This window comes from Thunnus thynnus, chromosome 12 (genome assembly GCF_963924715.1).
Source record: "Thunnus thynnus chromosome 12, fThuThy2.1, whole genome shotgun sequence".
NCBI lineage: Eukaryota > Metazoa > Chordata > Actinopteri > Scombriformes > Scombridae > Thunnus > Thunnus thynnus.
The window spans coordinates 14,073,824-14,088,295 of NC_089528.1; the positions used below are offsets into that span (position 1 = coordinate 14,073,824).

The 14,472-nt window shown below is 42.2% G+C and overlaps 1 protein-coding gene across 1 annotated transcript; it reads right to left on the reverse strand.

Moving 5' to 3' along the window:
* Positions 1 to 1,238: 1,238 nt before the first annotated feature.
* prss56 (serine protease 56) lies at positions 1,239 to 13,643 on the reverse strand. Its single transcript, XM_067605681.1, has 16 exons — positions 13,559 to 13,643; positions 13,418 to 13,459; positions 8,129 to 13,230; positions 6,252 to 6,410; positions 5,866 to 6,120; positions 5,561 to 5,750; positions 5,301 to 5,409; positions 4,993 to 5,149; positions 4,535 to 4,677; positions 4,254 to 4,413; positions 3,926 to 4,114; positions 3,612 to 3,803; positions 3,212 to 3,414; positions 2,209 to 2,770; positions 1,995 to 2,101; positions 1,239 to 1,887 (listed from the first exon to the last, which is right to left on the reverse strand). Exons 3-16 carry the CDS (start codon positions 8,226 to 8,228, stop codon positions 1,714 to 1,716), a joined length of 2,700 nt encoding a protein of 899 aa, XP_067461782.1. The 5' UTR covers positions 8,229 to 13,230; positions 13,418 to 13,459; positions 13,559 to 13,643; the 3' UTR covers positions 1,239 to 1,713.
* Positions 13,644 to 14,472: the final 829 nt, after the last annotated feature.

Below are 14,472 nucleotides of genomic sequence, written 5' to 3' on the forward strand. Positions count from 1 at the left end.
AGTTTGGACAGTGCACTCTGCTCTCAATGTTAAGGTACACCATCAAATCACACACTGTGTTGTAGATCTGTTCAGTGCAGCAGGCTATTGTCAGTCAGGCATCCACATCAAGAGAATAAAATAGCTCATGGATTCTTGGTGAACGAATTTATCACAGCAGCAATCTATAAAAAGCTATTTAATAGGTTTTTCCACCAGAAACCATGGTGTTCTCTAAAATTAAATGACCACAGGCAGAAAGATTAGAAGATAAAAAGAAGAGAGAATGCAACACTGTGTGTGTCTGTAAGTGAGAAAATAAAAAAAGCTGTACAGTGGACAAGAGAACAGGTGATAAGTCTCATCCATTTACAGCCCACCGTCTGTGATGACTGACCAGGCTATGTGGAGATTGGGTTATATTGCTGACACATTTGTGGCTTGTCATTTGTGTGTGTGTGTGTGTGTGTGAGTACTTGTTCCCACCATGGTTTGGCACACCTTCCTCACAACTCTACACACACACACACACAACCTGAGGTAGGAATGTAGTTGATGTGTTGCAACAGAAGTATGTGTGTGTGTGTTTACTCAGCTGTCACACCCACATCCCTGTATATCCCTCTTTCAGGATTTGAGCTGAGCAAATTGAGAGGAGATTGTAGTTTTGAACTTACTTTGGTCAAATCACCACCTCACTTAAACAGCAGCAAAGACTTGTTGACTACATTTAGACGAACAAAACAAAGATGAGACTTGTGTACGAGTTGAAAGTGAAACTTCCTTTGCTGTCTGCAAATGAGATTCTGTGACTCATGACAGACAGTTAGAGACTCTAAGGTCATCCTAGCTCAGATTACACTTAAAATTCCCCCCAATTCACTTAAAATTCCCCTGGAATAAGGAGAGAAGACAGGAGGAGGTGAGAGGCACTGGTCACCACAGCACAGCAGCTGCTGTGTTGATGGGAAAGCTTACTTTAAAAGAGTCGGAGGACTGAGGTCAATCTGTGGTCAAGAGACGAACCAATCAGCATTGAAACATGTCTGGAGAAACTCAACAGAATGGCTGGCCCCTCCTCTGCTGTAGACCAGCAGCAAAATACTGCAGGATTAGCAGCATTACTGACAGCTAATCAGAATATCTCCTATCTAATATTCAATTTGGACTTAAAAACCTAAGGTTTCCCACAACATTCAACACAAAATGTAATAGCATTAATAACAGTTTTATTCATATATAGATTTTCTTTTACAAAAATACAAAGGATTTTCTCTATACAAATAAATATGATATGAATAAAGATAACATGAATAATATATACAGTCTGTGTTCTTCACAAGAGGCTCAACCTTTGCAAAAGACTTTATGACAATATGAATAACTTATCATTTGTACAGATTCATAAGTTAGACAAGGCTGTGTCTCCAACCACATAGAAAAAAAAAACCTGTGGCGTGATGGGTGGTTCATAGTTGGATTGATACATTCATGGTTGTGTTTTTATTTAGAGCCCAAATCCTGCTCTCTGATGGGGAAAAACTGCTACAAAAAACAGAACGCTTTTCACGGGAAACCACAGAAGAAAAACATTTTTGTTTGAGTGTGCGTTTTTTTGTGTGCGTCTCTCTGTTGTGACTTTAAGTCCCGCAACAACTGTGAGAGTCTTTGTGCCATCATCTCTCGTTTGAGTCTTCTGTCTTTCATCTGATTGCACTCGGTGTTACAATTAATTTAAGTCTTGAGTGCCTCCAGTGCCAAAGCGATGATCCTTGGCACACTGCGGTAGAATGATTCATTCTCCAGGCCCACAAGACTGTAGAAGGTCAAAGGTCGTCCTCCCACTACAGCTCTAACCCGTGCCTGGTAAAGTCCTCGATCATTCTTTGAGCTCAGATCAACTAACACCTGAACAAAAGAGAGAAAGAAATAATGCATAAGTTATAAAATTCATTTTTTTTCCCACCAATGCACATTCACTTCTCTAAACCTCTCCATCTTGAAGGATTATTTACCTCTTGGAAGTTCATGTGCAGGTTCTTGCTTGGGATGCTTAACACCCAGCGGTAAGAGTCTCTGACTTGGCTGACTTGCTGTGAGGACTCTCTCACCCCAGTACAAACTATAGGAACGAACAAAAAAAAATATATGAGAAATAACATTTACACAATACCAAAACATCACAAACTATTTAATGAAAGTTTTGTCAGATCTGTGTGTGCCACATACTTTTCCCACTGGCCCCAGGTATCTGCCTCTTGTGAAGAAGGCTCCTGTATTTTCTGTGGAGACTTAGAGGCTTGACAGCATGTGCAGTTTGTCTGGGCTGAGCGGTCGTCTCCGTGCCGTCACCCACAGTGATTGGCTGGACAACTGTTGTTGACTGCACTGGACTGGATGTTAATTCTCCATTCTCAACAAAAGTAAGATCATCCGATGTGGCGTCCCACGTCACATCAGGAGAAGCAATTCTACTGGATGACATTTCACTTTGTGACTCAGCTTCTGTCACAGTTTCATCTTGTGTTCTTAATGTCTGAATTTCATTCATCAGGGCTGTTAGAAGTGACCATGGCTCCGGGGATTTCTGGGAGGAGGCAGAGGGACTGGTGTGGATTTGTGTTCCACTGGAAGAAGTGGGAATAGGTGAAGTGTTGGGAGACTCCTCCTGGAGGTAGGTTGTGTCCAAGTGCAGGATGGGAGGAGCAGCTTTTGAGTCCAGTTTAGAGCGCAGAGCCAAGATGGCAGATTTATATTCTCCCTCTAGCTGATGAAGCGAGGACTCCCCTGCCTGGAAACGACATGAAAAAATACAGCAGATTCTATGATTAGCTTCAGATAAATGCCCAGCACAACATTATATCTGCATACTATATTTCCCAGAAGAAAATGTTGCATTCAGTAATTCAGAGAAAAACGGAAAAAGAATTATTCCAGTTGCAAAAAAGCAAGAGTAATGCCCCTTAATCAAAAACAGTGTACCAGTGTTAAAAAATTCTTCCCTTTTGAATGCTTGTGTAAAATGGTGAGTCTAGAGAGAAGTCGGCTTTCTTTTATATTGAAAGGCTAATATTGAAACGTAATCAAAAAGCCATTATTGATTTTTACATTTTTATCTTATTTTCACACATCAGACTGTGTAGTGACTATCTCGACATCACATGACATGGCAAGATTTAATTTCTTGCACCACCAACTTCATTTGGACACTTGTAATAAACAAATAATATACCTGCATAAAAATGTTTTCCTCCTGTTGTGTTGATGTAGAGGAGACGTCTGTGGATGAGTCAATGTGTTGTTTATCCATGTCCTCAGCTATGCCTCTCAGGTATTTCTCCCAGTCATCCACCAAGGGGCCCACCTCTCTGAATAAGGCTGGAGGAACTGGAGAGGGACCCTGCTCCTCTGGCGCCACAGCTCCACCTAGCTGTTCTGCAAGTAATAAAACACCTGTTACAGCAGTGTCCAACAACACTATTTGTTAATATACTCGTACATATGGAAAAGATTGTTGGACTGCGAAACAATCAATGTTCTGAATCAATGTTTGCGATGTTTGTCTCTATAAGCTACCTATACATTTGAAGCTTAGACAGAAGATAGAATAACATTATCTATCAGCTGTGTACCTTCAATCTGCGTGAGACCACGACTCAGGCCCAGGTCCCTCCTCTCTCTGGTGTGAGTGAAAGCTGTGCTGTAGATGTGCTCAACCAGCTGAGGGAGAGTCTGGGTGAAGAAGGTCAAGTCAACTTTGTCCCTGATGTAGTCCTCAGCCCTCTGGAGCAAGTCCAACAGGGTCTGCAGGAACGAACGCAACTCTAGATGGCAGAGCATGAGAAAAAAAATATATGAGAAACCTCTGCAGAACATAATGACATGATATTTAAAGCAACTTTTGCTCTGTATAATCAAGCTGAGCATTTGAAAAAATTGTACTTACGACATTTCTTGAAGCGGGTGAGGCATTTGTCCTCGGCCATTCGGCTGCAAGAGCTGGCAGTCTGACCGGGAGGACAGGTTAGAGTGTAAAAGCGACAAAGAGAGCTGAACTCAGACCTCTGTTCCTCCTCAGTCATTTCTGTTGTCTTTAGAAGCTCCGGACATGTTGGCTCCCGGCTCCCAAATGACTCTAAAAAGGACAAACAGAAATGGTATGAATGATTTGAAATATACAGTAATTTAACATTTCAATATGTATTAGTTGTAAATCAGTGATAAACATTTTGCGCATTAGCTCCTCTGGTGCTTTATTGTTGCCATAAACTCACTCTGTATCTCATCCTGAATCCAGTCGGAAAAAGCAGACACCCGAGTGTAGACTCCAGGCTTTCCCTTCTCCCCACAGCCATCTCCCCAGGAGGTAATACCATAGAGCTGGAACCGGCCTGAAATTCTGTCCTGGTAGATAAGGGGGCCTCCAGAATCTCCCTACAGGAGACAAAAAATTAAAAAACTGATTACAGACAATGCTTCAGTTGCTGCTAACAATCAAATACAATTGCAGCAATTTATAAAGTCTTCAGTTAAACTCTTCAATTGTTTTGCTCACCTGACAGGAGTCTATACCTCCAGAGAGATAGCCAGCACACAGCATAGTGTTGGTGACCAGTTCTTTGCCGAGGGCACTCTTACAAGTGCTCTGAGGCAGCAGGGGCACTTTGGCTTCCATCACCACGTCAGCAGATGGGCCATCTGTAGAGAAAATACACACAGAACACACAACATTATTGATCTCCAGGAGGTTGCAGGGTCCATTCATTGAAGTAGCACAGAACAGGACAGAGCTAAAAACCAAATCAAGAATAAGATATTAAAGAAATAGTATATTCATAAAGCTAGTACACAATAACTTTGATCAATTTGCAAGTGTACAGTCTTAATCAACAGCATGTGTATCTTAAGAAGGAAATAAACAAATAAAAAGCCTCACAGATGCATAGAAAAAAACCAAAGCCATAAATAGCTCTACAGTGAGAATGTGTGTCATTTACAGCATCTTCCACTCACCCTCATAGAGGGAGCCCCAGCCCGCCACCAGGCATGGGCTGCCAGTAGGGGGCTCCATGCCAGAGGGAAGACACACAGGGGTGACACGATCAGACAGGACCACAGGGGATGTCAGCTCCACCAGGGCTATATCGTTGTTAAAGGTCTTTGGGTTGAACTGCAGAAATAGAGGAGAGTTTGATTCATTGATTGACTAAATGGCTCGATGATTTACAGAATGTTCTGGCTGTGTGATTGGATGAATGGGGAAGTGCAGTGAAAGAGGTAATGCTATACTCCTCTACTTTGAGTAATGAATGTAATGTTACCTTAGGATGAGGGATGATGCGGTTGACTTTGAGAACCTGTTCATCAGGGTCAGTCTTGGTGATGTCAAACTCCCCCACCACAGCCGTCCAGTAGCTCTCACTGCGGCTGCTACGGAGGACAGAACAATAAGACAAACGGGGAGAGTAGAAGAGGCACAGTGATTATTTCTGATGATGTAAACAGATTTCTATATATATATATACTGATTATTTTAGTCCAATTGCAGAAAACAGTGCCACACACATACACACACACTTACCCAGCAAAGCAATGCGCAGCAGTGACCACCCAGGAGCTGTCCACCAGGACCCCTCCGCACATTAGGCCACCATCTAGCTGCAGGTTGACCAGCCAGGGCCAGCTGCCTGGAGGAGCAGGGGAGCCACCCACAATCCTGGAGCGAGGCTGCGTGATGTTCTGCACCGTGGACGACCTCTGACCGCACACTGCTGCTGGGACAGATAGACAATGATGGTCAAGAAATGCAGCAAATTCCACTTTTTTGCAGACAAACATTGAATATTAGACTTGTGCCTCTTCACTGGCTTACTTGACTGTACTCACCCTGTACGTGCGTCTGTGTGGCAGGTTCCAGGTTCTGCATTGTGTTAAGCAGGCTGCACTGGAGGACGCGAGCACTGCAACTCTCACCCATGATCCTGATGCAGCTCTCCTTGTCCAAGTCACCAGGTGGACAGCGATGCTGATAGTAAGCACAGGCCTGGCTCAAAGCCCAACTCCGCTCAGCTTCATCTTGAAGCTTCTGGGCTTTGGTGATGACATCACAGCTGGGCTCTGATAAGGCATTGGCAGGAGAAGCTGATGGGCAACAAGGGGAGATCTAGGAGTTACTGGACACTCTAAGAAAGCTTTCACTGGTAATGTTGCACAAATGTGGCTCAGGGTGCTCGAGTACAGGATGTGAAAGCCAAGAGGAATATTGTACTTACAGCAGGACCCAGACTGCTGTCCACAGTCCTGAAACAGACAGGGAACACAGCCCCTGCAGCCCGCCTCGGCCCGACTCCTCTCAGATGATGCGCGCTCAAGAGCGGACAGGGCACTCGTCATGGCCGCTTCCAGAACCACAGTACCACGATCAGACAGAGCTGCAAGAGAGATGAGGAAGAAGAAGAGATGTAAGAACAGAAAATTAACAAAGATGTCAGACAAACTAGGAAAGAAGAAGAGATTTGCAGAGAGAGACAGGAAGACATAGAGTGCACATCACAAGAGCCAGGTTGATATAGTGGCCAGGCTGATATGCAGATTTTGGTATCAGTGTATATGTCGGGTGATTCGTAACGAGAAACTATAGCGCAGAACTGACAAAGATAAGCTTTAGATAATGTCGTCATTACGTAGTTTGTCAACTGTCCCAGTCAGTACACACAATTGGTCACAATTCCTTAATAACCAAATTTGAGGGATTCTTATCAAGAATGATTTTTATGAAATAAATATGAATACTGGTAATAACCTCACAAATCCAGAGTCAGTCAGGCTCTAGTGCATACAGGACTGACACCACTATTCAAGGTAATACATTTTTTATGAATAAATGTTCTGAGATTTGCTGAATTCTGACTATATTACCAGTGTTTTGAAAGGAGAATTTGGCAACAGGTCAATAGGAAGGACATCTAGGTCATTACATAGAAGACTGTTATTTGCTGTGGGAACACTATGTCTGCATGTGAGCATTAGTATGAACTGGTGTGGCTTTCTTGTATGTGTGTGAGTTGTCCCCTTTTTCTCATGCTGCTCTTTGAGCTCATTGGCAGCGTGTTAGCGAAGCTAGCTAACGCTCAGCGCGCTGGTGAGGCTTCTACAGACACACTTCAATCGGGCCGCCAACCCTGCAGCCCCCCTCTGTGCCGCACCACATCACAGGATAGGCCACTAACAACAACAATGCTGATTGAAGACTTAATTAGAAGGCCAGGGCTGAGCGGGCAGAGGCTGGCGGGCAGGGACAGGCCCTGGGGGCACGGGCTGGCAGCCCTGGGGCGGCTGGGACCCCGAGTCCCTTGTTCTAAACACTCCAAACACACACTGTCATCACCAGCCGTTTGTATAAGGCTCTGCTGTACTCAGCACTTGAACCAGAGAAGGCCAGAGGTCTCCCATCACTGTGCTCTACTGCAGGATTTGACAAGTTACTCTGCATGATAAGCTGGTGATAACATTCTTGTTCTTTACTGTTTTTAAGTGCCGGAAGCGTTTCAGTATGTCATATGATGTTTGGTGTAACATAATACAATATGTTGCATCACTGACTAAATATCGGCACCTCGTGCTCCTGAGTAGCAACACTTAAGTTTATATTTAGCCAAACATATACCTAAATGATAATGTAGGCTGATAACACAACTCAGAATTCAATTTATTTGTACATATATTTTTTACAGTTTCTAGAAGTATCTAGCACCAGATATTTGTATAAAAATATGCTTGCTAGTCTCAATGAAGCTGGTAATACCACCAGATGTTTTTCCCGCTTTACTCTTGGAGGAATCTCACACTCATGAGGCATCACAGCATCACCAGTGTTGGTTTGCAGTGTTCTTGTTATGATGCAGTGAATATAAAGATAAAAAATTGTCTACAATAAAATTTAAAGTCCAGTGTAAACGCAAGTGCTCTATTTTTACCCAAATGATTTTTATTCAGTTAGGTGCTCCTCTGAGAATGTCTACAACACTCACGGTGAAGACGCTGTGATCAGATTTCCCAACTATAGTTACTGACAGGTACAGTTGTCACGACTCTGAACATAAATGGCCAAAATTAAGAAACAACAAACAACTAAGTTTAGAAAAATTACCTTTGAGTGCACTCTGGGGCATCCTGTAGACTTCTCTACCTGTTGGGGCTCCCAGCAAGCAGTCCAGCCCCATAAACATCAGTGATATCAGCAGCAGCATGGTGTCAGAGCATCAGACCTCCACTCCACCGTGACAACAAACAGACAGGCAGTAGACACGCGGGATGACTGAAGAGGATGCAGAGGTGCTGGAGATGAGGCTAGCCTGCAGTGCCCTTGCTGTCTCCAGGTCCTTATTGTCTGGTGGCTCTCTGCAATCGCTAACTGTCTCCCTCCTCCTGACTCTCTGGGCTCTCTCCCACACTGTGGTGCAGGGCATCTGTCTGTAAATTTACTTAGAGGAACAATAGGTGCCTGGAGTTGTCCCTGGTATATATAGAGTCCCCAGGGGAACACCAGTCAGAGGGAGGGGGGAGAGGATAGGGAAGAGAGAGGGAAAGGGAGGGAGGAGGGAGAAATGCTCCCATGGCCAATGCACAAACAGATGAATTCATTAAGACTGTGACAGCAAATCGGGCGCAACTTGCCAAGGCTGGACATCACAAAGAGGTTTGGTTCTATGAAAGGAGACAGAGGGAGGGAGAGAGAGATACAGATAGGGAGGGAGGAAAAGGGGAAGGCGGAGTGATTGGCTGGGTGGCAGGGAAGGGGGTGTTGTTTGAATTAATTAATGTGAGAGGAAGAGGGAGAAAGTTATGCAGATAAGGATATGGGCTGATGTGACACAGGAGTAGAGGAATGTAGAGCGAGAGAGAGAGAGACGTCAACAAGCGTCTGAATCGAAGGGTCACAGTGTAAGCCGAGAGAGCAGGAGATGGAGGGAGGTTGAGTGACAGAGTGTGAGACAGCGAGAGAGGGAGAGGGAAGTGTCTGCCATTCTCCGTGCCCCTCAAAGAGGGCATTGTCCCCGGCGTCCCTCTGAGGATGCCCACATCAAAGCCGTCCCCCGGGCATCACTTGGCCGCCGCCTCCATTGATCACTTACAGTCTTTTATCCCCCCCATTAAAATATTGTCAGTTCACATCACTTTTGTCTTTCTCTGCTGAACTCTGCTTTTGTTACATAAAGATACAGTAAAAGAGTGCTCATGAACATGATGTGTTTTTAAAGTCCAGAAGTGATCATTCATTTAACCAGTGCAAACATTTTTGTTTTAGCTTCTTGCATTTATTGTCAACTTTCTTTGGATGTATTTTCTTTTCACGGCCGAAAATAAAGTAAAATTGACTTTACTCATCTTGACTTTCTTCAACAAAATGAGTCTAGATTCCATCATATTAATTATTATTTTATAAAAGTGGAGATGCCACATAACAAGAACAAGTCTCTAACTGACAAATTATTTACTCATCAACACTATAACATGAGCTGATAAATCCTTACATCTGAAAATGTCAACGTGTCTGATGACTTTGTCAAATAGTAAGATTATTTGAGCTGCATCTCCTCCTTGTTTAATAAAGGTGGATCTATATAAAAGCTTTGATCTCATCAATTTAACCAAATAATCTTCATGCATGAGGAGAAATGGAAAAATAGGAGAAGAGAACAAACAAAACGTTCCATTTCAAAGCATCAAGCCAACTAAAAAGTTACCATGCAATCCACCATCATGCATTGAAGCTTCACTGTACAATCACTGTGTATTGAACAAGTCTTCAGCTAGCGGCTCCGTGAGACTGTAGTTAAACACAGTGATGCTTCAATCTAAAAGCTAACATCAGCATGCTAACATGCTCACAATGATGATGTGGATTTTTAGAAGGTATAATGTTTACCGTGTTAACCATATCAGTTTAGAATGTTACAATGCAAACATTTGCTAATTAGCACTAAAGTACAGCTGAGTCTGATGGGAATGTCATTAGCCTGACAGGTATCTGGTCATAAACCAAAGTACTGGACAAATAACGAAGGCACCAGATGAAAAGTTACGGGGTCACCAACGTCATTAAAATTCATCCTGAGGGGAACACAAATATCTGCACTAAGTTTCACAATCCGTCCAATAACCACAAATGTCAACCTCATGGTGACGCTAGAGGAAAAGTCAGCGGATCATCAAAATCATAAGGACTTATCCTCTGGGAACCTTGAATGTCTGTACAGAATATTATGGCAACTATTAAATAACTGAGATATTATCGGTGTCACTTGAGATGTGAAGGATGAGATGTGATCTATTGACATCAACAAGGAAAAAATAATAAATTAAGAACATCATAACTAAACAGAAATATATTACAGATACTTGTAATGCATCAAATATACAAGTTCCCTTGGTCAAGATGATATCGGCATAACTCTTGACATTAGAGGATCTGCATAATTATCTTCTACAACACAAATTTCATTTTTACATGTAACTGTTTAACTACAGACACTGGGTGGGTGAAAGGTCTGCAATGATTCATATAAAACTGATATAATCAAAATGTTCTTTACATTCACTGGTAGTGGAAAGGGACACGGTCACAGTCTAGATGGTCACAAAAAAAAGTCTGTGCCGACCAGTTACCCAAAGAGGGAGCACAAATTGGAGTCAACTTTGAGCCAACTAACTGGCTGAACGATAAAAAGAGAGGCGGCCGAATCTAGCAGGACATTATCAAAGAGAGCCGTCCACTGCTGCCACAAGCCAGCACTGACAGCAGAGTTCACACTGACAACAACATACAGTACGTGTTAGAGAGTGTGTGACGGTGTTTTTATGTTTCAGTCAAAGTTTGTGCAGCCAACTCTGGTCAATTCAAATGCTTTGATGTTGGGAAAACTACAAGCAACAGTACATACGTATGCAAAAATGGGTGACAAAAACAAGCATTAGAGACAGAATAAAGAGGATAAGGAGCCAGATCTGAGTTAGAAAAGTTACATTTCTTCCCTCTCAAGTTTTGCTTTCAGACATTTGTTAGTGTGTGTGTGTGTGTGTGTGTGTGTATGTTTTGTTGTGTGCATTGTGCCTCAGCCCCCTCCATGCACCCGTGCGGCACAATGGCCCTGAGATCTGAGAGCAGACTCAGGCGGAGCGGAGCGGGAACGGCATGGGACAAACGGGCGGCACTCTTTCATTCCTTCCCTCCCTCCATCCATTTGCCTTTGATGTCCTTTGATTAATTTGCCTTCTGCTCACTCTTCCTTCATCTAGCCACCAAGCATGGAGCACTCGGCCTCTCTTTTTTCCTCTGCCGGCCTGTCTCAATCTCTACTGGCGATGTTTTACCTTTCTATTCTTTTCCAATGGTGGCATCATTCACAATATTTAAGCATTTATGGTTAAATCTGAAACAATCAACTTGAAAATCCATTATGAATAGCCTAACCTAAGAAGCATAAATTAACTAATAATTGTTGATAACTCCTTTTTATTGGAAATGACATAGATATTGATCATTATACTTCGGTAACCTATGCAGACACCATATGTTTGTGCTATATGTGTTTCTCCTTAACAAATTGAACTTTCCAGTGAATGCACCTGTCTTAAGAGCTCATCAGTTAACAGGTTAATAAATGCAAAAGTCTTTGTGGAACAAAGACTATCAGCAATCATGATGGGAAGCAAATGTCAGCTCATAACAGAAAAAAGGCAAGGCATTATTTCTCTAAAGAATAAATGATTCTTACAGAGAAACTTTCAAAAAATGTATCTACAAACCAGGCAGAACCCTATTCAGTGGTGAAGACAACATTTTTCAGTTAACTCACGACTCAATATCCCTTATATTTACTCATTTTGGTTGTGACATCTACCCAATGATGGTTCTTGAGACTGAAAAATCATGAACATGAACCAGCAGTAAGTGAGACAAGTATATGGGAGTTTATTTATTCTGACCTCGCCAAACACACACAAGTGTGCAAACATATTTTCTAGGGTTTATACAGAAACATTAAGTATGCCCAGTGAGTGGGAGGACTTTAAATAAGTGACACACGAGTGGCACATACCCAAGGTGATTTAGGTTTTTAGACTCAGATGACACTTAAATATTGGTTTCTTGATGTTTTTGTCCTACAGGTTTGTCCTACATTTTTTTAGCCACTGAAATATAAATTGTCTATCAGGTTATAACTGTTAAGTACAAAATTTCTTAGGAGAATAAGATTTGATGCTTGAACTATGGGTAAAATCTTTCACAGCTCATGTGAGAAGTGTGCTTATGTTTTAAACAGCACTGATTGGACAAGCTGGGCTGCATAAATTAATGTAAATGCAAAATGATCTGTTGAACCATCTATAAGTGATTTACTATGGGGTGCACAGGCTTATCACTGGCTGGCAGCATGAGCAGGTTACATAAAGAAAACACACAATGGTCGGCACAAAATCACACCACAATGAGAACCTTAACAACAATCGTGTTGAATAACACCCAGGTATTGTGTTCAGTTATGAAACCATTTCTCCCATTGTCTCAGACAGAAAACAATTGAAATCTAGGTCAGTGGGGTACGCAAGGGAGAAGAGCTTCCCAACATTTCAGCACAGACAGACACTTGAACCCCCTGACAATAGTCAAGCAGAAGCAGCTCGTCTGCACAGGCCTATATTGGGTCATTGTTAGTCATGTTGTTAATTAGATCTATTATGACCTACACAATCACATTAACTGCCATTAAATGCATATTAACCACCAACTGTTTAATAATGAAATATCAAATTTACCTAAATGGATTGATAATGATGATGTGATTGATGTCTTTATGTGGAAACACAGCTCAGATAAAATCCTTTCCTGATTATAAATGAACAAAGCCCTTTTGTCTTGGGATAAAAAGTAATATTTTTATGAATAAAAGCAGTTGGTGCTAAGTTTGAGGGAAAAGACTGCCCTCAATCTTCTGAATAAATCTGATGACAACTCTGTCCATCCTTTTGCTGTTTCAGAGTGTTAGATGAATTGGAGCCACTGCGCATCAATGTGCCATACCTGCAGGGAAGAGGGTCAGGCTCAAATGTGGCTCTCTACTCACGCCCGTTCACTTAATCAACAACACCCTCTTTGTGTTGCATCAGACTCTCTCCTTAATCCTTCCTCAGTCTCAACATGCTGTAACGCTTTCCAGCAGGCCTCTGCTGGTGAAGACAGCCTCACTCCTGCATTTAAACCCACAGTGAACACAAATACAATAACACAACCATTCATGTCTAATGTTGTACAGTAGAGCTGCACAATTACATATAATCCTGTAGAAAGATATGTATTGCAATGGTAGTGCTGCTTGCACTTGTCCAGCTTCCATGTGCAACCCGCTTAACAAACCCTTCAACTGCAAATACTGACCAGCTCCAAGTCCTCCATCAGATGTACTGAGTGTGGGGCAACCTGAGAGGTAAAGGCTAAGGTGAGTAGAATAATAGAAAAAGTGTGTAAAATGTAAACTAAGATGCAATTCAATGTAATTACAGAATTACATCATCTAACCTTTACAGCCAAGTTGGCAATGAAATGTTTTTAAAGCTGCCAAAAACAGCAAATACACTTCAGATGTCACTCTGTTCCAACAAAGGTATTTGCAGATTGGTTTTGTGAAACAGTTGAAAATAGCCTCTCTTGGGACCAGCAGACAGCTGAGAGGGGAGAAAAGAAAGAAGAAACTAAATCAGGTGAGTCCAACCTGCTGCTGATATGAGAAGACTGACATCTAGTGTCAGAATATTGAAACTTCTTTTAATAGAACTGTTGTCCGATCTGGTAGAGTCTCCTGAGTACAACCATGGTAGAGACTTTCCTCCGCTGTACTACACTGTTCTGAGCCTTTATTACCTTTTGAATGCATCAGTGTTTGAAGGAGTAACATGGACATGATAGGGCTGACCAAGGTCACACCTTTGGTTACTCTCACACGCACAACATGATGTGCTCAAGCTTTCAAACTGTCTGAATTGCTCTCAGGCCATATCTGGAGCAAGTATAGACATGTTTTGTATTACTTAAATCAGGTGTGTTAGCTAATTTAACAAGCTAGGTTTTGGTGGGGACTTGCTAGGTAATGCTAAGTAGCTCAGCTAGTTAGCTAACAGCTAGTTAACCTGAGTCACAGTTTATTGTAAGAACAACGTTGGGATTACTTACTTGCTAGGTAAAAGTATTAGCTTTACTGATACCTGGTCTGGTCTCTGTGCTCCCATTAGTTTCCCTCCAATGGTTAAGCTACCTTCTTTACTAGCAGCAACTTTTAGTAACGTTGCAGTTGTAGCAACAAAACTATGCTGTCATAACCTTCAACAAAAATCTAATCAAACAAATGTATGTAACTTATTCTACTGAGTAGTATCTATTCAGAGCAAATCTTCAAGTGAAAAGGCTAACCTACAGTATGTTTAGGCAAATATTGA

What these genes read in the sequence shown, in the direction of transcription:
- prss56 (XM_067605681.1), bottom strand. Translation starts at nt 8,228, where the DNA reads ATGCTGCTGCTGATATCACTGATGTTTATGGGGCTGGACTGCTTGCTG. An exon ending in GCATCATCCCTCATCCTAAG is followed by an intron (nt 5,150 to 5,300) that starts GTAACATTACAT and finishes CTATTTCTGCAG; the next exon opens with TTCAACCCAAAGACCTTTAA. An exon ending in TGGTCTCACGCAGATTGAAG is followed by an intron (nt 3,415 to 3,611) that starts GTACACAGCTGA and finishes TATTACTTGCAG; the next exon opens with AACAGCTAGGTGGAGCTGTG.